Genomic DNA, 27,302 nt, shown 5'->3' on the forward strand with positions numbered 1-27,302 from the left:
TTCTGCGACCGGCCAGCCTGGCCCCAGAGGAAGCCTCTTTCCTGTAGCCAGCCTGGGAACGCTGGGGGCGGTGTGCGACAGGGACAGGTGAGGCCGAGTCACCTCCGCTTCCTGTCGCTGGGACTCTGGCGGACGAGGCAAGGGACACAGGACTTCCACTTGGCATTTCTACAGTTCGGACAGCAGGTGGCACATTCAACCAGTCGAAAGAAACTAGGGTTCCCTGCTTTTTTTCCTTTTTTTTTTTTTTTTTTTTAAAACACCCGCCTGCCAGAGCTGGGACGGAAACCCCAGCAGTTTGGTGCAGAAGCACAGTAAGTGCGAGCACAGCAGCAGGGGTCGTTCTAGAAGGGCACGAGCCACTGAAAAGAGGGCACGATCCCGCTGAAGCATTTACGAATACCCAATGAAGGGACAAGGGACTCTGCGGTCTAAACGTGTAGCGGACACCAGCCCCGAGCGGGCTGGCCACGGGGCCCGGCCAGACCTACAAACTCTTGGTTTTCTCATCTGGAAAGCACTTGGCCTGGGCGCTCCCAGGGGAATCAGCCACCTGCGGCGTGCAGGGCTGTAAGGAAGGCCCGGCGCGGGCTCCGACACTTCCCCGGAGACACCCGAGGCTTTGTTTCTGAACGTGTGCAAGCGCCCGCTCCCCGGACCCCTGAGAGCCGACCTCGCCAGGTGCTCCCCGCCAGGAGCACGAAGGCCCTGCAGCGGGGAGCGGCGACACCGGTCCCTCTGCGAGCGGGGCAGGCAAGGGCGCAGCAGGAAGGGCGCAGAGAGCACCGGTTCGAGGCAGGCCCCGGGTACGGGCGCGTGGGGAAACGCGAAGCACGAATCGGCCAAGGAATGGGTCTCACCTCTGGGTTTAGGGAGTTATTCTCTGATGATTTTGTTGACAACAAGATGTGGGTGAAGCCATCCTGCTTCCTGACGACAATATCTCTGTATCTGTAGGCACTTTCCGTTTGCCTCACACTGAAACGCAACCGCTTGTCAAAAGGCTGGTCTCTTCTGTCGTCAATAAATTTCCTTTTCCCGGCTGTCACTCCTGTAACAGACGTCTGTATGTTGGTCGTCCCGTTGGCTGTTAACGCGTCCATGAACGGAGACGAACCTGCCGAGAGCGTGAAATCACAGGGTCTGTGGTCTGTGGCGGCCTAGTCACCCCCGCCCCAGGACCGCCAAAGGTCTGCTGTTAAGGGCATTTGTTTTCTTTCCAAGTCTCACAAGGAAATCACCCTCTCTTGCTTATCTCTCCTAAATAAATAAAGATGGATTGCTGAAAAGCTACAAAATTTGAGACTCTTAAAGAATGGGACCGAGAGAGTGGGCCTCAGGAAGTGTGCCTATTCCGGGCTCGAGAAGTGGAACGAACGCAAAAGGGAAATTGCTTCAAAACATATCATTATTGGAGCCAAAGCTACCTGCCATTCAGCTGGAATTTCTTTTTCTGAATGCAGATCAACGTGCGCAGCCCAGCGCCCCCCGCGGGCCCCAGCCTCTAGGGAGGGCTCCCTCGCCGCCCTGGGAGGAGATGCTCTCCGCCCACCCGCCTCTTACAAACAGCCTTCTAACTAGCACTTCTAGACAATTCTCTTTCCTGCCACATGAAGTGTTGTGCTACTTCTCCCTCCTGAGTCAGCGCCTCAACATCACCGTGGCTGCTGCGTCTTCAACACGCGGTCTTCTGAACGGAGTGTTTCTTAGAATAGAGGCTGGAGTTTCATTTAATGCTTTTGCAGAGTTTATCAAGTTACATCCAGGGAAGAATTCAAGTATTTTCTTTTAAAGATTTTATTTACTTGACGGGGGGGGGGGGGGGGGGGGGGCGGGGAGGAGGAGAGAGAGGGAGAGAGAGGGATAGAGATAGAGAGAGAGAGAGAGAGAGAACACGCACAAGCAGGGGAAGGGGCAGAGGGAGAAGCAGACTTCCCACCTGAGCACAGAGCCCCACCTGGGACTTGATCCCAGGACCCCAGGTTCATGACCTGAGCCAAAGGCAGATGCCCAACCGACTTGAGCCCCCAGGTGCCCAAGAATTGAAATATTAATAAAGAACTATAATCATCCTATTCATATGAATTGTCGGAGTATTATTATTACATCTGATAATATATAGAGCCTTGGGTGAAAGAAGAAAGGGAAAGAAATGTAAGAAAATTGGATCAAGCTTAACTCATAAAATTAGCAAGGGTAGAAGTTCTTTGAGGGGAAGAACACGAATTATAGGTCAGAAATATTTCCTCCACAGTGAAAGCAAATAAGCCAAGGCCACCAGAAAAGACTCAGGAATGGCCATCTAGAGAAGTCAAATAATTCCCCTGGTCAAACAAAACGACTTTCACATTCAATTGGTAGAAAAACTTCAGAAGTTTTTTAAAAAACAAATTCAGTCTTTTGGAACTTTGGAAGAGGTTAAAATACATGCATAAGGTTCAAGAACCTACAGATGTAAGAAGGTGAGTGGTACGAGGCCCCCAGCACCCCTGCCCTCCCCCTGCCCAGGACCCGCACCCTCCAGGTAGCCACTCAGTCTGGTTTCCCGCTATCCTTCCACAGTGTCTGGATGTATCCACAAGCAAGTAAGAATATAAGTATTTCCACCCACCTTTAAAAAAAACACAAGTGGTAGTTTAGTAGACATAGTATTTTGGCCTCTCTCGCTTTTATCACTTGACAGTATCTTAGAACTTGTCTTAGCAGGTCAGCTCTCGGTCTTTTCTAAGGCTGCATTATCAGTCCACTGAATGGAGGCTCCGTGATCCACTTTACTGACCCACACTGCAATAAACACTAATATTACCTTGGCCTCCGTCATTCCAATGCTGGTACTGCCAACTGAAAGAGCATTTGATAAGCTGCTGTTGCCAGTAACACAGGGTGTCCTGAATCCTGAGGAGGCTAGTAAGGGCCCTCTATCTTTCAACCTCTCCTTCATCAGAACCTCCCCCACGGTGTTCCCTCTGTCTACCATCCTCAACACACTCCACTGCAGCTAGAGGCAATGTGACCAGATAACTTCTTGAGTAACAGGCAAATGGATCACAGATGACCCTGAAACCACTGAGCCTGGGTGCCCAGCAGATGGGGCACCCACAGGGGAGTCTGATGTAGGCTGCGGGAGGGCGAGAAGGGAGAAACGTGATTTTATCCACAGCTATTACTCAAATGTAGATGCTCCAGAGCCCAGATATGGGGGTGAGAGAAATCAGGGTAGAGATGAGTAGAGCTGGTGCCCAGAAGTGATGGTTGAATTGAGAAGCAGGAGCTCCAAAGGAAGAGTGAGGAGTGAGGAGCAAGCCTGCTGGAACCACATGCAGGGCCAGGAGGCAGTGGGGAGGCAGGAAGGCAGTAAGAGGCTCCCCTCGAAGGAGAAAGAAGAGGCAATGGGAGGGGAGATGAGAAGCCATTAATAAACTCGGGCAAGCAGTGTCACTGGAGTGCTAAGGGAAAAAAGCCAGACTGCAGGAGACAATGAAAGACAGTTAAAAGTTGTTAAATAAAAAACCATTCATGTTCAAATCAAGAATCTATTAATATGCTGTTTTAAGAAACACAGAGCTACAACAGAGGTAAGAGGATGCTGGGCTGGAGAAGGCAGCTGACAACAGTGACTCCCCTGCCCTAAAAGAGACCACATGAGGAGCCATCCTGTGCAGACAGGCAAGCCTGGAGGCCTCCCAACTCCGAGGTGAAAGGTGATGTGACAAAAGCAAAACGAGTGGAGACGGGCTGGAGGCTCCGGCAGGCCCAGGAGGAGGGGGTTCTTGCAGACTACACAGGCCAGTGTGCTAACAAGAACAGGTGGAGAGCTGTCTGGATCCTTAAGAGTTACTAACTGCAAACTGAATTAATTGGTGCTGTATGGGAACACAGGGAGAACGACCCAGCAACCCGGGGGATGGTCTGCTGAGGGTTGGATAGCTGCCTTCCGCCAAAACAAAGCCTGCTGACTTCAGATCGGGCCCCTTTCCCCTCCCGAACTGCTCTTGCTTCTCGCAGTCTCTTTCCCTATTTAAAAGGCGTGCATTCCTTAACTCTACAGGCAGATTTCCGGTGGCTTCTTTCCCCAGAAGCGGGATTTCTGGCTATGGGGTCCTTGTAGCCTCTTTATGTGAACTTCACAAAAAGCCCATTTTCTTTTCTTTGAGGCAACAGGTCCTATGGAGCTATCCGTGGTTCTGCAAATGTGGATATGGATTCATGCTGGCTCATGCTGACCAGGACTGTTGACCTTGGCCTTCATCTCCCTGTTAAAACTGCACTGGCTCCCTGGTGCCATTTCGGTCCCTGCTGATTTCAGACCTTGGGATCTCACCAGGGCCTCAACTACCACACCCACCCCAGTAAGGACTCCTGGGACCCTCTGTTATCTACCTGTGGGGCCACGTGACATCTAACTGTGTGCCCTATGTGGGTAGAGAAGTGTCACAGCAGGACTGAATATCAGAATCAGACTGCCAGCAGGAGCCGGGTCCTGACGTCCCCCACCACCCCCTGCCATCGTTTGTGCCCCTGAGCCCCTCACTCACGACAACCTAGCTATGGAGGTCTCTCACCATTCTGGGTTTGTGCTCACCTCAAGGCCTTTACACTTGGCTCCTCCTTCTGCCTAGAATGTTCTTGCCTTACAGCCTCAAATGGCTGGTTCCTTCTGCTCATCTGGATGGCAGCTCGAGCATCCCATCTGCAGACAAGCCTCTGAGGAGCACCCCCTAACATGGGCCCTCCCATCACCACTCATGTTGCCCTTGTATGTTTTCCTCACAGCTCCCTTCACCAAAGGTATTTCTCTTCCTCATTTGATTTTTTTATTTGTAGCGTCTATGTCGTTGCTGTACTCCACTGAGCTCCGTGACAGCAGCATCCCTGCCTGTCTCATTTACTAATGTATCCTCAGGGCTTGGAACACTCAATATCCACTGAAGGAAGGAATGGAAGGGCCCTTCAAGTCCCATCAGCCCAGCTCCCTCCACGGAGGGATGAGAAGGTAAGTGGCCTGCCCGACGTCACACAGCTGATCACCTGCTGCCAATCTGGGGACAGCAAGCAGTATGCTTCAGTGCAGAATCAACTGCTAATGACCAATCTAAAAGGTAAACACTGAGATTCGGGAAAAAATATCCTCCACATGTAAACTGTGTGAAAATTTACTGTGACTCCCTAAACCAACAGCTCTGATGAAAAAACGGAGCAAACGTTCTCAGCAAGCTGACAGTTTCTTAAGGATTTGGATTCAGAGACTACTAAGTGCCTTCCTAGGATTTACTGGCAGAAAAACCAGTGAGGACAAACCCATTGTAGACCCTCTCCTAATAAATGTTTTTTTTTTTTTTTTTCCCCAACATGCTCGAGAACAAAAAGGATACCCTCAAACATGTGTTTATTAACCTGTTAGAAATCACTGCTTCAAAAAGCATGTCTCTCGAAAAATGAAATGTGCCTTCTGCTTCTAAACATTGAGAGAAACAGCTGCATTTCCTTACTTGCCCGCGTAAGTGGAAAACCGAAAGGTAAAAAAAAAAAAATCCATCAAACAACTATTTCAGATGCTGGACCATGGGCAGGGCAGGACCACGTTCTGAGCATGAAGGGGACCAAGCCCAGCAAGCTCAACAACATAGCAGGCTTTCTGCCTGGAGGCCACGTCCACACGGCGGGTGCAGGGAAGGGACACTGCATGCTGCCCAGCAGAAGTCCTAAAATCAGGAGGAGCCCAGGAGGCTATCATCCGTGGGGTGGGGTGCTGAAAAGGAGGGAGCCACACAGAAAGTTCCAGAATGGCCTCGGGACCCTCCTGAGTCTTCCTTGAACACCAACCTGAGTATGTATGAGGTGAAATTCCACAAGGGTTGCAGAAAACAACTTTTGAGGAAAAAAATGACCTATAAACCATGTAATTGCCAGAGTGTACATGGGGCTGGCAGTCGTCCCCAGCCAGAGTGGAAAGACTTCACTGAATACACTGGACACGGGGTCGAGACCCCGGAACAGGCACCTCTGGCTCTAGAACAAGGGATACTCTAGAACTGCACTGACCACGCTTAAAAATACAAGCCTTGAAAAGGTCAAACTGATTTGCAAGTAACAAGTGGATGTCAGAACAAACCTAACACTTTTAAAAGCGTAAAATAAAACCAGTGCCCCAAAATGTAAGAGTCCCAACATTTAGCAGCCCACAAACTACAGACATGCAAAGTAGAAAACTCGGACCTATGATCAAGATGAACTCATTTAACAGAAAGATCTAAAAAGGAGAGGTGATGGAATAATAGAAAAGGACATTTCCAAAATTGTTCTCAATCACCTCAGTGATAAAGCCCCTCAGTGTGCTCAAGAATTTAGGAGACAGCATGAATATATGGATTTTATTGGATATGTTTAACAGATTAGACACTACACAAGAAAAGATCAGAGAACTTGAGACCTACCAACAGATTCTACCCAAAATGAAGCACAGAAAGAAGAAAAACCAAAGATTAGAGCCCGAGTGCCCTGAGGGAGAACATCAAATATCCAGCATATGCATAACTTGAGCCCAAGATGTGGTGTGTGCATGTGTGTAAAACACATTTGCAGAAATAAATGGCTCAAAGTTTTCCGTATCTGATGAAAACCAGAAGCTCACCGACCCTGGAAGCTTAACAAATACCAATCAGGATAAACATAAAGGAAACAAAAGTAAGGCACATCATAATCACTCTGCAGAAGCTAGTGACAAACAGAAAATCTTCAAAGCACAGAGACGGAGAGAGAAAGACCCAACAGATAGAACAACATAACAGCAAGTGCATGTTTATCTTTGAAAGTAGAGCACACGGCGGAGAAGGCACGGCATCTTTAAAGTGTGGGGGGTACAAAATACGCGAACTGCATACCTGTGGCCTATCCGTCCTGCACAAAGACAGATAAAAACTTTTCCAGGCAAAAGCTGAGGAAATTGGTAGCCAGCGGACCTGCTCTACAGAAAGTGCTAAAGGAAGCTCTTCAGGCAAAATGAGAGCGCACAGAAGAATGTGGAGCCTCGGAAGTGTGAACACATGGGGGAAAGTGGCCCTGCACAGGCTGCACATCACGTTCCACTGACTACAGGCAGGAGGCAGTCACTGGCCTCCTCACAAAAACGTGTCCCCTGCTTTCACACCAACCTAACCAGAATGAGTAAAAACCACTTTGTGGACACTCCATAAATACCTTACAGTAGCTCCGAGGAATTGATAACTTTCTGGAAAAATATGCATTCTCAAGACCGATGTCTGGCACGATGGAAACAAAGAAGAACCGAGGGAAGATAGAAGTAAGTTGAAGAACTGCCTCTGAAAAGTGCTGCAGGGCTGGGCACGGAAGAAAAGGCTCTGAGGCTCCGAGGAAAGCAGGAAATCTGCCAGATTCATTTTGTGGAGAAGGTAATTTAACTCTGATGTCAGGACTTGACACCGATGACACGAAACCAAACCACATGCCAACTTTACTTATGACTTGTGACACCACAGTTCTATTTTACTAACACCAAATATCATAGAGAGGTCTGTCTTCTTGATTCTAATTCTAACAGACTTCCAATTGCAACCTCAGTGGCTAATATTTGGCTGGAAGACAAGCTAAAATTTTTTTGAAGAGAATGATGAGCAAAATGCACCCTGATAATTACTGTATTTATAGCTCTTGAGGACATGGGGCTAGTGTAGGAGAAGATGACTAGAATTAACCTAGGACTAGTTCCTATGATGACAATCTATGGCATTACAGACAAAAAGAAGTCGGTAAGGATCATTCAGTAAGTGGTAATGAAAAACAAAGTAATTAATTTTCTTAAAACCGTCTGTTTATGTCTTTATTCAAAATAAAACACAGACACACATGAGAGATGAGTACAGAAAATTCATTTGATGGAATGAAAACACCAAAACATGAAAAACTGATCTCACAAACAAAAAATGAAACGATCCTTTCTACCTACAGATTAGGAAACCTTTTTAAAAATGACAATTAAATCAGGGCTGGTGAAGAGCGCACATGCATAAATGGATTCACTTTTAGCAATTTTGTAAGGTGTATCCACCAACCTCTGCCCTTATGATTCCACTTTTACAATTCTAACAAAAGAAATTTTTTTGTTTCTTTCTCTTTTCTTTCTTTCTTTAGATGAGGACATGTTTTCACATATAAAAGGTATTCAAGGGGATCCCTGGGTGGCGCAGCGGTTTGGCGCCTGCCTTTGGCCCAGGGCGCGATCCTGGAGATCCGGGATCGAATCCCACGTCGGGCTCCCGGTGCATGGAGCCTGCTTCTCCCTCTGCCTATGTCTCTGCCTCTCTCTCTCTCTCTGTGTGACTATCATAAATAAAAAAAAAAAAAAAAAAAAAAAAAAGGTATTCAAATAACTTTATTTTTAAAATGGAAAAACTGTAAAGAGGCCTAACCTTAATAGTAAGGAAATGGTTAAATGACCAACGAGATACATCTTGACACATAGGAAGCAGCCATTACTGGGATGTTCACACTGTTAACACCCAGGTCTAAGTGTGTCACAACGGCTACCATTTATTACATGATATGTTACATATGCCAAGCTTTTAACATAAATCTAATTTAAAACTACTGAGGACGTCTGAAAGTGGGGCTGTGTCTGCAGATCTCCCAAGCTTGTATTCTTTTACTTTGTTACTCCCAAAATTATACAGTACAGAAATGAAAATGAAAGATCTCAAAAGCAGTATATACAGTGTAATCAACAATGCATATGTATGAGTTTATTAGAAATGGAAATACATAAAAATGTTATTAATGGCTCTCTCTCAGTGACGGAGTTATGGGTGATTTTTAAAATATTCTTGGTATTTTGTAAACTTCTACACTATACTACCAATGTCAGGGTAAAAACCACTTGGAAACAGACTATAGCAGCCAAAAACCAGACAAAAATTTCTGGGGTACTATTTTTAAATAGGTAAAGATTTATTGGTATTTTTCGAAGTGTACTTTAGCGTAGGGTTGTTTAATCAAAAGCTGGTAAATTAATATGTTGTCAAGGCAGTATGGGTCTGAGCCGTAAGAAAAGTTCAAAACCAGCTGTTACTTTCTTTAGTCTAAAGTTACAGAGCAAACACTACAGTGTTGATAGAATTATTAACCATCCTTTATAAAGTTTAACATTTCAAAACATCCTCCACACCGACCAACCCTAATCCTATTTAACCATAGAGAGCTTATGGCTTTATTGAGATTATATAATCTACAAACTGAATTTATTAGCAGAGAACTTTCTGAATGAATGTGGAAGTAAAAGGGAGGCTTTAAACACAGTATCCCTTTTTTCCATAACATGTTAAATGATTGAACCCTTTATAAAGAATTATAAAAGTCTCTCTGCTCCAATTCCTTCAAATACAGGTCCCTGTGTGTAGGGATCCCTGGGTCTAAGGCTATATATGCTTATCCTGAGCTGTCTTCATAAAAGACAATAATATATGGTCAGTGCTGCTAAAGGGTTTTGCTCCAACACGACTGATATACAAGTAACAATTTTGAGCATGCTGCAAATTTCATGTTCTCTTTATGCCTAATTTTGTCTGGAGAGAGTTGGTGAACACACAACCACAACTCAGGTGACTCTAGTTGGGCAGAAAGACACAAAACACACACTGCCACCAGCCACCCCGGGTTTCAGATGCTCCTTCCACAGCCTCACAAGCTATAACCCTTCGCACGCCCACTTCCACCAGCAAACTGCATGCCTCTTTCATGATAAAGAACCACATTTATTGTAGTATTTGTTTTTTCTTAAACATTTAATATGCCAAACCGTAGTACCCTTCTTATTAGGGACCTTCCTTATTTTTAAATATGCCAATGACATGGTTTTTGAGTGCCGGGCTCCTATCTGTTTCCCACCTAAGCCCATGGTTTTTAGTGCATGATTTTGCATAGTGCGGTAATTTTCAGGAGTGCATACGTCGCATTATAGCAGAACTGGCTGTAAGTTTTCTTTCCACTGCTCAGTATCAAAGTCATTCTTTTTGCCTGAGTCAAGAAAGAATTTATTCACAGCCACGTTTTAGACCTGGCCTTAAAAATAAAACCATCTAACTAATGATTTGCTTCAAGAGGCCGTACATAAACCAACAAGCAACTGCTCAATGGGGAATTAGGATGGAAATGCGTACAATCAAACTCCAGATTCAGAGAGCTCTTTGGTATTCATCAGCCCAATCCTTCCTGGAGAAACTCCCTATGTCAAGCAGGGGCTCCACCCAAATGCCACCGCACAGTGCCTGGATGCTGCAGTCCCCACCCTAAGGGAGTGGGCTTCCATGGCAAAGGGCCCCTAGGCTTCTGGAGCCGAAGGAAGATTCTCCCAACAACTGGAGAGAGCAGAGTGCTCTGTGTGTGTGTGTTCCAAAGTCCTTAAGTGGGCTTTGCTTTCTCTGTGGATCAGTCCTTTGTTCTCCACAGCAGGTTGCCCCCAAATCTCTCTTTCTACCCACAAATCTGACTTTAGAGCTTCATGATCACTTTCAAGCTAATTATATCCCTTTTTGTTTCAAAGGGCAACACCTACCACCACAATCCTCCCCAAGAGACCTGTGTTTAAGGGCAATGGTACCTCAAATGCAATCACCGCCACCCTTGATGTGCAGAGGAGCTTCTCCTCTTCCCTTCAGACCACATCACTGGCCACGACAGTCAAGGGAAACACGGAGGCCCCATCTGTCACCCTGCAGGAGGGTTAGGAGAGTGCAAATGGTCTTTAGAATCTGTCAACACTTGTTGGCCTGTGACTCCCAGCCCACCTAGACTTTCCCTGGTAGGTCCCTCAGGATTAGCCCAAAGGGCATGTCCCCCCACAGCTGGTAAGATGTGCCTGATGACCACCTACAGCTCAGGATTTGGGATTCAGACATCCAGTGCAAGCTCACTTTTATATCACCACTGAGGCCCCTGAGTGCTGTGCTTGGGGGTGCTTTATTTTTGTACACTGTATTAGGACAAACCCTAATTCAGAAATGTAAATTACTTAAGACATGTAATCAAATTGAAATATAAGAATCGCTATCATTAAGACTAAGTCTGCGAGCACCTGGGTGGCTCAGTCAGTTAAGTGTCCAACTCTACGATCATGGGGTGATGGGATCAGCCTGAGATTGGGCTCTGCACTCAGCATGGAATCTGCTTTACCCTCTCCCTCTGCTCCCCACTCCCCTCATGCTCTCTCAAATAAGTAAATAAAATCTTAAAAAAAAAAAAAGAATAAATCTGTCCAGTTTCTGCTGTATAAATACATCTCCCCTGTCCTGTCCATTCCCAATGCTTGGCTATGCTGTGGATGCATTGGACATCTCTGCCTCCCTGGCCCGGACCACGTATTCTAGTCATTAGGTCCTGTGGCTCCAGCCTCTGGACCCCAAGATGGTACAGTGGCACAGCAAATGAGAGGGAAGGCCAGACTATCCTCAGTGACTAGCGCACACTTTCCATAAATGTGCTGGAAACCACAGCAATGCTCTGCGCAGGCCAGGTGAACCTGCCAGAGTCAGTCTATGATCTTAAAGCCTGAGGCAGGTGCCTTCCTATTCCAGCTGTTGCAGCAATTGTTATCCACTCTGGGTCTAGATTCGAAGGTCCTTTTCTTCTAATCATTTCAGTGGCTACCCTGCACCTAGACTCATCATCAGCTCTGGGGTTCTTTGGGGGTGGACAGGCAGGTGAGTGCTGTGTCACCTTTCCCTGCTTACACAACAGTGCTTTGCAAGCTCTGGGACCAAAATCTCTTTCGGGGATACCAATCAGTATTCCTTTATTTAGAGAAGACTAGGAGAAACCAGAGATGGTGGCCAGCAGGACCCGGGGCCAGCAGATTAAAGTGTGTCTTACTGTGGACTCCTCTGCTGGAGGAGTTTGAGAAGGCTGCTTAGACTGCCAAGCAGCTGTGCATCCAACACTCATCCAGAGAGAAAGGCTGAGTAGTGTTTCTGGACACAGCCTTCCCAGGGGTCTTCCTGACGCACCAACCTGGTGTTGGTGTCACTTGAACCCTCTGGCACTTGTTGCACTGGGCTGTAAGGAGCCGACTCCCCTGAGGACACCTCTGTGCCTGGACCTCAGTATCTGATAAATGAATAAATCTAAGACCCAAATGCCACCACTCTGATCTGCATGTCTTCTGCTTTCTCAACAGCATCATCAAGGTCTTCCCTGGCCTGCTGTCACTCTGCGCGGCAAACACTGGGTCACTGTCCTGACTATGGCTAGAGACCTGCGGGGTCAGAGGCCTCTGGGTGTCACGTCTTCCCTCCCTTGGAAATGGGAAGAGGGGACAGATGATTTAGGACCCTGCACACTCCATCCAGTTTGTTAACCCCTTCTTAGCTGCCTCTGCACTCTTTTCTTGATTTGCCTGATTTTCATAGTGACTATTCTATACTGTGACCACTCCATTAACCTCACTGCTCCTCTGGTTTCTACTGTGCTACTGCACAGTAGCCACGACAACTCTTATTGCCACAATAACTTTCTTCGAACCTTTTTTACTCAAGTGTTCCTTATAACCAAAAAATTCAAACTTAAACCAAAACTGATCAGATGAATAATTAAGGTTTTCCATAAGTTCGGTCTCTTTTGCATCTCTGACATTATCTCTTAAGAATTAATCAGGCACTTTGCTCCAGGGTCCAGGCACAACCATATGCATCCAAGATGTTTAATGTGAGCTGCAACCACGCTAGCTGGCTGAGTGGGTTCCTAAACTGTACCGAGTGGCTACTGGCACAGTATTAGCACTCAGAGAAACATACTCCAAACAACTCATTCTCTAAAGAGCAAAAGAATACTTAAGAATGGAGCCTGCATAAAAGCCATTTTAGTCCATGAAGCATACAAATTATTTCCTTGAAACTACTAAATAACTCATGAATGCTAGGAATATACTCAAAACAGACAAATGGAAAACTGTGAAATGAGTTAGTTAAAAAAAACCCAGAGTACACAGAATTAGGAAGCATTTTGAAAATCAACAGAAAATAGAACATAAGCTGTGGTTTCTTCAATTAAAATCACCCTGTGTAATTATTAACTTTCAGAAAGAACCAATCTAAAAATATTAGGTATGAAAAAGCAATGAGAAGACTTAAAGAGAAAAATATTGAGATAAAAAGTAGCAATCGAGACTAAGTGATTTTATTATTATTTTTTAAAGATTGTATTTATTTGAGAGGGTGGGACGAGGGAGAAGCAGACTCCTGTTGAGGAGGGAGTCTGACGCAGGGCTTGATCCCAGGACTCCAGGATCACGACCTGAGCTGAATCAGGCAGATGTTTAACTGAGCCACCCAGGCACCACGAGGCTGTGGAACTTTAAGTAAACTTTAGTTAGGGGATCCCTGGGTGGCTTAGCGGTTTGGCGCCTGCCTTCAGCCCAGGGCCTGATCCTGGAGACCCGGGATCGAGTCCCGCGTCGGGCTCCCTGCATGGAGCCTGCTTCTCCCTCTGCCTGTGTCTCTGCCTCTCTCTCTGTGTGTCTCTCATGAATAAAGAAATAAAAGTTGGAAAAGAATTGGTTGAAATCAGCCTTTTAAGGGTTATACCAAGTTAAACATAAGTTAAAAAGAAAATGGATTGAATGCTGGAGGCAACAGAGGAGGAAGACAGGGGGTCAGCTCACCCACCTGCCTCTAACACCTAAACATCCAGCCTAGGAAAAGAGGACCGTGACAGACCTTCCAGGGGCCAGAAATGTATTCTTAGCCAGTTGGGGGGGAAAAAAGACCTCAGGGGCTGGAATAAGTCCCAACACATGTCCAGTCAACTGCTTGCTCAGTGGTAAGGGCTCCAGCTGGAGCGGCCACGTTACTTCTGGCTCGGGTGGAGGGAAGGTGGGTGGAAGGGGTGGAAGGGATGGCCTCCCGCGGACGGGGCGAGAAGCTCGCCGAGTCCAGGCCTGTGGACGCAGTCACCACCGGGCCTGCCCGTCCCGCGGGGAGGACGCGAGGAAGGGGCCCCGGGCGAACGCGCCCTCCCTGCGGCCTTCGGGCTGGAGCGCGTCCCCTGCGGGCTCTGCCCACCACGGGGCTGCCGGGCCGGGTGGGGACGCGCCGTGCCACTGTGGCCATCAGAACAAACACCTGGCCCAGAATTAGGCGAAGAGCCTGGCTTCGCCACTTGGCTTTCACGGCCCCGGCTCTTACCCCGAGTACCGGCCGGAGCTGCCGAGGGGCCGGCGGCACCCGACTGCTCACACGGCGACCCAGGACCCCGCACGCAGTTCTGCCTCCACGACAGCGGCGGGCTTTGTGCTTCAGAAAATTACAGTCCAGGGCCATCACGTCGGCCTGGTCCCAGAGCTCATCTAGTCTGTCCCCTGCCACGTGGACTCGGGGCTCACGCAGACAGAAACACGCCCCAGACGGGGCCTCCCCCGCAGGTCGCACCCACACGCCTTCCACCCGCACCACCTGCCCCACGGCATGGGACGAGCTCCTCTTAAACCTCAACTGCACGTTACCACCTCAAACTTCTTTGCTTTTGTGTATCTCTCGAGATCTTTTGCAAAAGGCTTAAATAAAATATTAGCAAACAGAATTTAGAATATGCTTTTTTCTTTAATCGTGGACATATTATAAATTTACCATTTTAACCGTTTTTAAGAGCATGAAGTATGTTCACACTGTGCAACCATCACTACTACCGCTCTCAGAACTCTTTGCATCTTCCCAAACCAAAACTCTGAACTCATTACACAAGAACTCGCCGTTCCCCAACACCATCATTCTACTTTTTGTGTCAATGAATTGGACCATCCTAGATACCTCACATACACAAAATCGTATGAATCTGTCCTTTCTGCCTTATTTCAGTAAGAATAATGTCTTCAAGGCTCACCCATGTGGTAGCCTGCACCCATGTTGGAGCCTGCGTTAGAATATCATTTCTAAGGCTGAATAACATTCCATTGTGCTAAGCCACATTTTGTTTATCCATTCATCCATCAGTGGATATTTCTGAGTTGTTTCCAACCTTTTGGCTACTGTGAATAATGCCACTATGAACATAAATGTACAAATATTTGAGTCCCTGCTTTCAATTCTTTGGATACTCCAGCTAGAGGTGGAATTGATAATTCTATGGATTATATAGAAACATCTGTATCTGTTTATATACAAATGGATCATCTGATAATTTCATGTTTGCTTTTTGAAATTATATTTAATATTTTCCTAAATTAGTTAGAATGTGTTTAATTAGTAATTATAATCAAACTCTTGGAGAAGATCCAAATCATGGACTGGATGGTGATTACTTCCACTTCAGTGCTATTTTCTATTTTTGTTTGTTTTCCTGAGATTGGAAACCAGAGAAGACAAGGATGTAAAATCCTTTACATATTGAAGAGGAGTTAATATAATCACAGATAAATCGCACAAAGATCCATGGCCAATTATGAGGCATAGTTTAGAGACAAAACCCTCATAAAATATATCACTTGTTTCTTTTTATGGCCAGAAATTGTTTTCTGCTAGCCAATCTTGCAGTTTAGGTGTCCATATACAGGTCACACGCTTCCCTGTGGCTAGGGTCCAGGCCTCATCAAGCTTGTGCCTCTGGTTCTGACCACTAACCTTGTTACTAAGGTCACTAAGTCTGCTGAATGACATTCTGACAGTAGGAGAAAAAAAGAATTTACGGATTTTTGTTTTTTAGAACAGAAACACTCCAATAAGCAATGTCACTGTGAACTATGCAAACATATACGGTCAGTTCAGAGTGTAACTAAAGACAATCAAATGCCCTTGTCCACGTTTTAAAGTTCTGACGCATAAAGGTCAGTACTCTGCAGCATTATTATATGGAGAAGAATCCTCTGTCAATTTTAATCTTCATTTTGAGTTCCGCAGAGAGCATTAAACTCTAAAGGGATTTGGATTCCCATATCTAGAAAAGCAATGAAGTCCTTAATAGACCCAAAGAAATTTAAGCATCCATCTTTACTCAGCTTTTCAACACATATGGTGATAACACAGTTACAAAGCTATTAGCAACCAACATTTTAGAATCAAAGTTAAGAACACCGAGGAAACTGAAACCCTTAAAAGTGAAGTATGTTATTTGAAGAGACTGATGGAAAACTTTATTTAAGCATGATCAATCTTTAATTACAAATGCAAATTCAAGCTATTAAAGTTTAATTGTACTATGACAAACCAAAACAAAAAAATGAAAAATTACTAGTAATATAAATCCTATTATTCAAACTAAGCATATCAGGATAAGTTCAAAAATAAATCCAGTAAGATAGGCGATACTTTAAATTCAGTATATTTTATTTTCTCATTAATAGCTTTGATAGTAAGTCAAATATCAGAAAGAAAAAAAACTTACTGAAAATCTCTACACTATAATGTCTCCTTAAAGTACCAAAAAACCAGAACAGAAGATAACGAGACTTACCTTCCTCTTTAGTGCTGAGAATACAGAAGGATTGACAAGAAAAACAAACACAATATAAGGATGACAACTATCTACAAGGTATAATTCGCCAACAGTGGAATCTTATTATTTATTATATCCATAAGAATTTTATTTCCTGCAATAATGATTCTGTCTTACTTGACGTAGAACTGAACTCTCTCAACACTTTTCTTCACAATGTTTACCTTGACTTTTAGGACCAACTAGTTTCTGCAACTATTGCTTTAGTGACATAGTGAATCAATGATAATCTAATTTTTCTATTTCATTTTAATAGTACATGGCCATTAATTTCAAATTCTAGATACTAAAGGAAGATACTATCTACCTTAGATACTTGTAGAGCATAACCAAATTTCTACTCCAAACAGAAGGAACCGTCCTGTTCCCCCTTCACCTTGCACTTTCCTACAACAGCCTAGCAAGAACTGAGTAAAAAGTCAATAGAAGTCTTCCTCTAGGAGAGGGGCAAAAGCATGGAGAGAGAAATCCTCTATGACTCAGGCAGATAGAGACAACTGAAAGCTTACAAGCACACTGAGAAAACCCTTCCAGGAACCACAGCAAGGCAAAACACAAACCCAGCTCAATTCCTGGCTAGAATGACAGACTCATCCCCTACACTAGCTGCCTGAGAAGAACCATGCTCATTTTTAGGTATACATATTATTTATCTCAGTCTTTCCTATTTTTACAAGATGTCCAGCATTCAATAAAAAATTATAAAATACACAAAGATCAAGGTAAAAATAACTTATAGTCAAGAAACAAAGCAATAAAAAAAAACAGACTCCGAGATGACGGAGATAATGGTACTATCAATATAGAGACATTAAAATAACTAAGATACATGTGAAAGAACCTACTAGAAAAGGTAGACAACTTGCATGAACAAATGGGGCATTCCAGTAAAGACACAGAAACTGTAAGAAAAAGTCAAGTGTTAAAACTCGAAACAACAACAAACCTTGGTGAAGGGAAGAATCTGATTTCCAGAGTTGCCATATTCTTTTAAATGTACTGTGTGTGTGTGTGTGTGTGTGTTTAAGATTTTACTTATTCTCATTTTGAGAGTGAGAGAGCATGAATGGGGAGACTCACCCAAGTGCTCTAAAAGTCCTGTTTTTAACAAGTCACAAGACATGCAAAGATACAAGGATACATGACCCATACCATAATGAAAAAAGAAGTCAACAGAAACTCACTTGAAGAAGCCCAGACACTAAACTTAACAAACACATTAATTAGCTATTTCAAATATGTTCAAGAACAATAGAAAATAATGTCAAAGGATCTAAAGGGAAGTATGAGAAAAATGCCTTATCAAATAGTATCAATAAAGATAGACTATTTTATTTTATAAAATATTTTATTTATTTATTCATGAGAGACAGAGAGAGAGGCACAAACATAGGCAGAGGGAAAAGCAGGCTCCCTGTGGTGAGCCCACTGTGGGACTCAATCCCCAGACCCTGGGATCATGACCTGAGCCACCCAGGCATCTCAAAATAGATTACTTTAAAAAATAGAAATTCTTGAGTTAAAAAGTACAATAATTGATGTGAAAAAAATCACTAGACCAGCTCAAGAGCAGAAATGGACTGGCAGAAGAAATAATCACCAAAGATAGGTCAATTTAGATTATCTAGTCTGAGGAACAGGATAAAAAAAAATGAAGAAAGAGAACAGAACTTCAGAGATGCTGGGACATCCTTAAGTATAGTAACACACATTATGGGAGTCTTAAAAGGAGAAGACGGAGGCAGAAAAAATATTTGAAGAAATAATGGCCAGAAACTTCCAAAATTTAAAGGAAAACATTACTCTGTATACCGAAGAAGCTCAAGGAATTCCAAACAAAATAAAGAGATCCTTGCCTAGGCAAATCATAATGAAATTGTTGAAAGATAAAGAAAAATAATCTTGAAAGCAGGAAGAGAGAACCAACATGTTATGTTCAAGGACCTGTGATAAGATTAACAGCTTAATTCTCAGTGGAAATTATGGAGGTCAGAAGGCAGTGGAATAAATATATAAAGTAATGAAAGAAAAAAGACTGTCAACCAAGAATTTGATATCTAGCATAATTAAACTTGAAAATGAAGGAGAAATTAAGACATTCCCAGATAAACAAAAACAGAGATTCAGTGCCTAGCTGACCTATTTTACAATACTAAAGGGAGTTCTTCAAGCTAAAATGAGAGAACACTAGATAGTAACTGAAATCCACACAAAGAAATAAAAGATACTGGCAAAGGCAAATGAAAAGGTAGTTATAAAAAAACAGGGTAAATGTTTTTCAGTTCACAATTCTCTTTCTCTTATCTAATTTAAAAGGCAAGTACACAAAGCAATAATAATAAATCTGTATTGATGGGCATATAAACGAAAATGATGAATTTTGTATGACAGTTACAGCACAAAGGAGAGAAGAGAGAACAATGTTATTCAAGAGTAAAGTTTTTATATACTACCGAACTTAACATTTTCCTAGATTAAAATGTAAAGGCAACAACTATGAAAAAAGCTAAAAGTATATCGTAAAAAACAATAAAGGAATTAAAATGGTACATTAGACAAAACCTATATAACATGAATAAAGAAGGCAATAATGGAGTAACGGAGGGAGAAAAAAAGGTGTGAGATATCAGTAATTACAAACACTCAATTTAAAAGGCAGAGCTTGGCAGAAAGGATAAAACGACCTGGTTTAACTCTATGCTACCTGTATGAGAAACACTTTATATACAAAGACATGAAAAGGTTAAGAGACTGGGAAAGACACATGGTACATAAACAATAACCAAGAGAGACCTGGAATGCCTATTCCAAATGAGGCAAAAAAAGACTTTAAAACAAATAGTTGGGGGCACCTGGGTGGCTCAGTCAAATGTTTGCCTTTGGCTCGGGTCAGGATTCCAGAGTCCCTGGCGATCAAGCCCCGGGTTGGGCTCCCTTCTTGGCAAGGACTCTGCTTCTCCCTCTCCCTCTGCTCCTCCACCTGCTCACTCTCATTCATTCTCTCTCAAATAAAAATAAATAAAATCTTTTAAAAAAATAAATAGTTACAAGAGGAAAGGAAGGCTATTTTGTAATAATAAAGTGTGAAATCATCAAAAAGCCATAACAATTATAAACTATGTGTCCCCAAAGAGCCCTAAGATGAAGTAAGTATGACAGAAATAAACAGTAATCACTGAGGTCTTTAATAAGTGGTCTTTAATCCACTTTCAAAATAGATACTGACCTAGATAGAACAGACTGAACAAGACAGCCTATCAGCAAGGAAAGAAGACTGAACACCACCATGAACCAACTAGACCAACTAGACATCTGGAGAACAACCCACTCAAACACCTGGAAACACAATGGAATGAAATTAGAAATCATGACCGAAAGAAATTTGGTAAACCTCCACATCAAAAAAGAAGATCTCAAACTATTAAGCATAAGCATCCACCCTAGGATACTAAGTCAAAAAGTAAACTAAACCCAAAGCAAGCAGAAAGAAGAAAATAAAACTGAGAACACAAAGTAATGAAATATACACTAGAAAGACAAGAGCAACAAAGAAGCCAGAAGTTGGTTCTTTGAAAAAAAATCAACAAATTCAACAAACTTTTTAGACTGACTAGGGAAAAAAAGGAATATTCTAATTACCATAATCAGGAATGAAAGAGTGAATACCATCAACGACCTTATAGAAATAAAAAGGATTATAATGGAATACTATGAACAACTGTAGGTCAAAAATTAGATACCCTAGATGAAACAAATTCCTAGAATGATATAAATTACTGAAACTGACTCAAGAAGAAAGAAAAAATTTGAAAAGACTTGCAACAAGAGATTAAATGAATAATCAAAAAACTTTCCATAAAAAGTGTCACTGGTTAAGTCTACCAAACATAAGAAAGAATTAAAACCAATACTTCATAAACTTTTCCAAAAAAAAAAAAGAGAATACACCTCCAAACATTTTATGAAGCCACTCTGATACCAAAACCTCACAAGAGTAATACAAGATAACTCCAGACCAATAACCCTTATGAACATAGATCCCAAATCCCCCAACAACATGTTAGCAAGCTGAATCCAGCAGCATACACAATTCAGTTATATACCATGACAAAGTGGGATTCACCTCAGGAAGGCAAGGTTGGGTCAATATATGAAAATTAGTCAATGTAATAAACCACATGAAAACACAAAATAAACCACACGATCATTTAAAAAATATGGAAAAAGTGTATGATAAAATGCAATACCCTTTCATGATAAACACTAAAGAAACTAGGAATAGAAGGGAACTTTTTCTACCTGATAATGAGTATCTGTGAAAAATTCACAGCAGCCATCATATCTAATTATGAAAGACTAAACACTTTCCCTATAAGATCAGGAGCAAGTCAAAGATGCCCACTCTAGTCACTTCTATTCAACACTGAATTGGGCCAGGGCAATTAGGTAAGAAAATAAGACAAAAGATCAGAAAGGAAGAAGTAAACTTCTTATTTTCAGATGAGACATAACTGTAAATACAGAAAATCCTAAGGAATTCACATACATATACACAATTATTAGAACTAATGAAGGAGTTGAGCAAGGTGGCAGGACACAAGATCAATGTACAGAAATCAACTGTACTTCTCATATAGTAGCAATAGGAAATAAAATGAAATTAAAGAAACAATTTACATTTACAATATCAGCAAAACGAATAAAATACATAGGAATAAATTTAACCAAAGAAGTGCAAGACCTGTATACTGAAAATAACAAAAGCCGCTGAAAAAAATTAATGATCTAAATAAATGGAAAGAAGGTTCATGTATCAGAAGATTTAACATTGTTAAGGTGGCAGTTTTTCCAAAATTGATCAATGCAAATCGCAGCCGACTTTTAATAGAAATGGACAAGGTGATTCTAAAATTCATATGGAATGGCAAAGAACCTAGAATAGCAAATGATCCTGAAAAAGAACAAAACAGGACTCATACTTTCTGATTTCAAAATCCACTACAAAGCTACAGTAATCAAGGCAATGCAGAATTGGTATGTGAACAGACATATTGATCAATGGACTAGAATTAAGAGTCCAGAGATAAACATATATCTGTGTTAACTGGCCTCTGACAAGGGTACCGAGGCCATTCAATGTAGTAAAGAATACTCTTTTTCAAATATTGCTGCTGGAACAACACAATAGCCACATACTTATACTATATATAAAAATGAACACAAAATGAATCAAAGACCTAAATGAAAGGGTAAAATCTATAAAATTCTTGGAGGAAGACCAGTATAAATCTTCCTAACCTCAGATTAGGCAAAGGTTTCTTAGCTATGACACTAAAAAGCACAAAAGCCAAAGAAGAAATAGATTAGATACCATCAAAATTAAAAATGTTTTTGCTTCAAAGGACACTATCAAGAAAGTGAAAGGCAACCAACAGAATGTGAGGAATGTTTGCAAATCACATGTCTCATAACGTCTTATAATATCCAGAATATATAATGAGCTCATACCACTCAATTAAGACAAAAAAAAAAAAAAAAAAACCCAACTTAACAACCAGGCCAAGAATCCAAACAGACCTATCTCCAAAGACTCATGCAAATGGAAAATGAGCACATGAAAAGATGCTCAACATCATCAGTCATTATGGAAACACCAAAACCACCTCATACTCACTAGAATGTCTATACTAAGAAGAACAGCAGTAATAACAATGACAAGTATTGGTAAGAATGCAGAGAAACTAGGAACCTCCTCCACTGGTGGTGGAGATGTAAAATGGTACAGATGCTTTGGAAAAGTTTTGCAGTTCCTCAATTGTTAAACACAGAGTTACTGTATTATCCAGTTATTCCCATGTATATATCCAAGAGAACTGAAAACATACGTCCATGCAAAAGCACGTATCTAAATGTTCATAGTAGCATTATTCACCACACCTAAAATGTGGTATGTCCATACAATGGAATATTATTCAGTCATAAAAAGGAATGGCGTACTCATTGATGTTATGTAGATGAACTTTGAAAACATTATGTTAGGTAAAAACACAGGTACTAAATCCACGTATCTGCTTTCATTTATATGAATTGTCTAGAATAGGCAAACTCATAGAGGCAGAAAGTAAATGAGTAGTTATCAGCATCTGGCAGGAAGGTGGAAAGGAGAGTGGCTGCTGAGTATGGGTTTCTTTTTTGGAGTGATGAGAGTGTTCTGGAATTAAAAATGTCGATGGCTGCATGACTTTGTCCTTTTTTGTAAATGCAACATAAAAGCACCTTTCAAATAGCAGAACCTCAATAGACAGTTGCTGATAGAAATAATATGAATGTTTACACTTTGCTCTGTAAGGTATTACAAGATTAAAAACAGTGAAAGTTAAAAAAAATTTGAATAGCCAGATTACTACACACGAAGGGAAATGTTAGGTCAATGTCAACAATGAACTAGGATCCTTTATCTGTAACACGATTTTAATAAAGCAAATCCAGCCACATATAAAAAGCATAAAACAATCATTATCAGCTTGGGTTCATTCCAGGGACGCAAGGGTGACCTGGTGTTTTGGGTGGGCAAGGAAGGAAGAGAATCCAATGTAAATACACCTGCTTAATAAAATAAATGAGAAAGGCAAAATCTCAAAAGATAAAGGTAATTCAATATCCATTCATGATAAATTTTTTTTTTTTAACAAATTAGAAATAGAATGGAAATTCTTCATTAGTGATGGCCCCAACTGTTAACTCTTCTTTGTATCCATATGCCTTTGCCATGTAGCTTTATGTTTTTCTCCCAATGTGGATTGGCTGTCACAGTTGGTGAATCTGGAAATAGAGGTTTGAAATGGGCTTTGAACAGGAGCTTGCGCTCTTGTATCTTTGATACTGCTGTGACAATATGATTAGTCTGGTTTGCTGGAGGAGGAAAGAACCAATCTGAACCACCCCAGCTGTTCCAGCTGAGGCCATTCAAGATCAGATGAGGATTTTAAATATTTACCTTTATCTGAAGCAGTACAGCTTGGGGTCCTGAGTTGGACTGTTTCCAGTGCTTTCTTAGCTCTGTCACTCACTAGACTAGTTGTGTGTCCTTGAGCAAGCTGCTTAGCTCTGCCCATCAATACATGGGAGTGACAGTAACAGCTACATCACAGGGCTTTTATGCAATCAAATCACTGCTGTACGTAACGTACTTACAACAGTGCCTGATATGCATTAACCAGTCAATGGACACATGCTACAACTATTACATGCCCAATATTTTAATTTGCTCCTTTCTCATCCCCTTTGGAATTGCTGTTATCTCTCATCTTCTGAACTATTTTTCAGAACAACCTATGTTCATCTTTTATAACTCTAGAATTAGAAAAAAATTATTTTTAAGAGATTGTCACTGTATTTTAATCTTTGGATTATATCTTTAGAAAGGAGTCAAATTCAATACTAATATGTTCCTATATAAAAACAGACCTGGAAGAAAGCCCAGGCAAGATCAGGGCTGCCCATCCAACAACCTCAGATGTGTAAATAACAAATGTTCTATGGTACTGAGGTTCTGAGATAGTTTGTTACACAGCAGTATAATGGCAATGGATAACTGATATGCCTGATACACAGTATTTAAAATCTCTACAGCAAACATTATTCTTAATGATGAAATCTTGCAATTTTCTTTCAGAGATTAGGATGAACAGAACAATAAACATAACATGAAAACAAAATTTAAAAGACACCATTTATAATAACATCAAAAGTATATATATATATATTTTTAAAGATTTATTTATTTATTTATTTATGAGAGAGAAAGAGAGAGAGAGAGAGAGAGAGAGAGAGGCAGAGACACAGGAGGAGGGAGAAGCAGGCTCCATGCCGGGAGCCTGACGTGGGACTCAATCCCGGGACTCCAGGATTGCGCCCTGGGCCAAAGGCAGGCGCCAAACTGCTGAGCTACCCAGGGGTCCCCTCAAAAGTATATTAAAAAAAAAAAAAAAAAACCTGAAGGAATCCATCTAATAACAGAAGACATGTAATAAGGTCTCTAACTCAGAAAAAAAAAGACATTAATTTTTTGTAAAGATGCCAATTTCTGTAAATGACCTGACTGAATGCTGTCTCAGTCAAAATTCCAGGAAGTTTCTTCCTGCGGAGTGGAAAATGAAAAGCTAACTGTACACTGTACAGTGACCTGGAAAGGGACAAGAGTAACCAAGGCACTGGAAGGAAACCAAGTAGGAGGGCTTTCTCTACCAGATTATCTACAAGACTTAAAGATACTTCAATTAAGACAATTGGAATTGGTGTAAGCAGAGATAACAGAATGGGCTGACTTGTATACAGACAGTCCCTGGGTTATGCAGCAAAAGTGGTGTAAAACTGGACTCCTATACATACACTAGGGGAAATGACAGACCTAAATGTGAAAGCTTCTGGGAGACAACTTAAGAGAATGAATTTGGGGATTAGGGAGGATGTGTTAAACAGCATGACAATAGAGGGAAAAAAAGACAGATACACTGGAGTACACTAAATTAAGAACTCTGTTCATCAAAAGACCATCAGAGAATTAAAAAAAAAAAAATCAAGCAAAGACTGAAAAGAGAACTTTGCAACACTTCCGACAAAGAGGTTGTATCAGAGGCTGGTGCAGAGTATGCAGGGCTTGTATTTGGAATATGCTCGGAACTTTTACAAATCGGTAAGAATAAGCCGCTGAAGTAGCAGCGGGCATCCTGTTCACGTAGATGAGACGGCAGCAAAAATATGGAGGGGAGTCTAGGGTATTTTTAAGATCGTTAGGGGTGAGTTTCCTAGTTGTAGGATATCAAACTATACTTCTGAAAGTGATGGGGACGGGGGGAGAAGATGGGAAAGCTCTAGCCAGTAGGCTAGATCGGGGCGGGGACTGGCAAACCAGGGTGCCCGGCCCAAATCTGGGCTTCCGTCTCTGTAAACAACGTTCTGCTGGAATATCCAGCTACTACACTCATCTGTTCACACACGCTGTCTAGGGCAACTTTCCTAGGCCCAGATATGTTGTAACAGGGAGCGTAGGCTCCAAAGCCTAAAATACTATTTGGCTCTTTACAGAAAAAGTGTGCTGATCCTTTGGCTACACTGTCCTCTTATGTCTAGTGTAATCATCATAGAAAGGAAGGGGGGGGGGGAGGTTAGTTCCCTGGAAGACTAGGAGGAGGTAACAGTTTAGCTATTAGCAGGATTTTAAAGCAAAGATTATTTTCTACAGTCTAAATTTGTTTTGCCAACGTGCAGCCAGACTTTCTCTGGCTAAAAGCAGAAAGTGTGGCAATGTCATAGAATCACCAAAGCTAACAACTCCAACACAGAGATATGGGTTGTATTTAAAAACTATTAACTTAAAAAAAAAAAAACAAAAAACCATTAACTTAAAAAGGGGTTACAGGAGTAGTTTTTAAGGAAACCACAGATGCTCCCAAAACAGGTAACCTGTAACTGATCTCTTAAAACAAGCAAACATGAGCAGGCGTTAGTAATGTTACTGAGGATGAACCACCTTCAACAGGTAATTCAGGAACCTATATTCTGATATGATGCTGTCTGTATGTTGTACTCACGCCTATCTGAGGGGCAGGTATAAAGTTCATGTTCAAAACAATTCCGTCCCCTGACAGTCCCAGAGCAACAACGTTATTCCTTCTCACACACTCCACAAGTATTTCTCATCCCTCCCTACTTTTTTTTTTTTTTTTTTAAATAACCCAGGCTCCCCTCTCAGTTGTCTTAATTATATTTGAAACTTTAATGTACTGGAGAACCATTACCATGATTAAAAACAACTGAAATTAATGGTCATTTTTGGAGAAAAACTCTCTTGAAAACCATACAATTTTGACGTTGATCATCTGATATCAGTGTGAATACTGGGTCTGCTTATTTTCCACAAATTAAAAAAAAAAAAAAAAAACTGGCTAAAAATCAAATGTGTTTTTGCTGCTTCTCTCCACCCACTCCCAACAAGATTCTGATGTTTCTGATGCTCTCAGAATAATGAAGACTAACCTCATACTCTTCAAGATTCCTATAAATCTTCTCAAAAGCTCTTTCCCTGTATCTCAAGATTTTTTCCACATTACATCTATCTTCAGAGCTTTCACCACCTAGATTCCATTCCAACAATCTTATAATATATTGTACCTTTCTCAAAGCATACTTCAAAGAGGTGGGCTTCCTTTCTGTTTACACAGATACAAGACAGATTGATCAGTGATTGCTTATCTCTTCATACTAACAGGCATGTCATCTTTGAAGATAAATCCACTGCCTGAAAACTTAAACTAAGAGTCTATCTGATGTTTGAAATAGGCTCTCCCACTCTTGATTAGAAAGTAATTCTTGGTAAGGACTTGGAAGAAATTTGGCACACATCAGCAAAATTCACTGAGGTGGCTCTGAAGTCCACCATGACTCAGTCCTTTGACGGTAAAGTTCTGAAATCAACAGTTCTGAGATACGTATTTATATTTGTCATGTGACATTTTAAAAAAGCTGATTTAAGTTTTTATTTTCACATTAAGAGCACACAATCTAAACAATATTTTAAAAACTATGCCAACTTTAAGTTGTGAAGCAAGACCACCAGACATTTGTTACTGGATTCCCAAGGTCCTCCCTTGTCTCCCAGCCTCTTCCCCAACACATTTATCTCCCCCGATTCTAAGCAATGCCACATTTTTGGAAAGGATAATATCAATCTTACTTGGTAGTTTCCAAAATCCCAACTCTTTTGTTAAATCAAGTTTTCATTCATAAAATGGAGCAGTACAGTTAGCTTTCAA

General features: G+C 41.9%; 1 protein-coding gene across 9 annotated transcripts in view; it reads right to left on the reverse strand.

The window, feature by feature from the left end:
• The window catches only part of CDYL (chromodomain Y like), a 230,706-nt gene that overhangs the window by 17,581 nt on the left and 185,823 nt on the right, over positions 1–27,302 (reverse strand). For 6 of the 9 annotated variants that reach the window (XM_077886240.1, XM_077886245.1, XM_077886239.1 and 3 more), the window contains one exon: positions 861–1,117. In XM_077886240.1, coding sequence (XP_077742366.1) covers positions 861–1,117 — 257 coding nt within the window. Of the gene's footprint in view, positions 1–860; positions 1,118–10,609; positions 10,698–27,302 lie in introns of those variants that run through there. The other 3 variants (XM_077886246.1, XM_077886241.1, XM_077886247.1) reach the window with 2 other exon arrangements.

Source organism: Canis aureus, chromosome 37, assembly GCF_053574225.1.
Source record: "Canis aureus isolate CA01 chromosome 37, VMU_Caureus_v.1.0, whole genome shotgun sequence".
Lineage (NCBI taxonomy): Eukaryota > Metazoa > Chordata > Mammalia > Carnivora > Canidae > Canis > Canis aureus.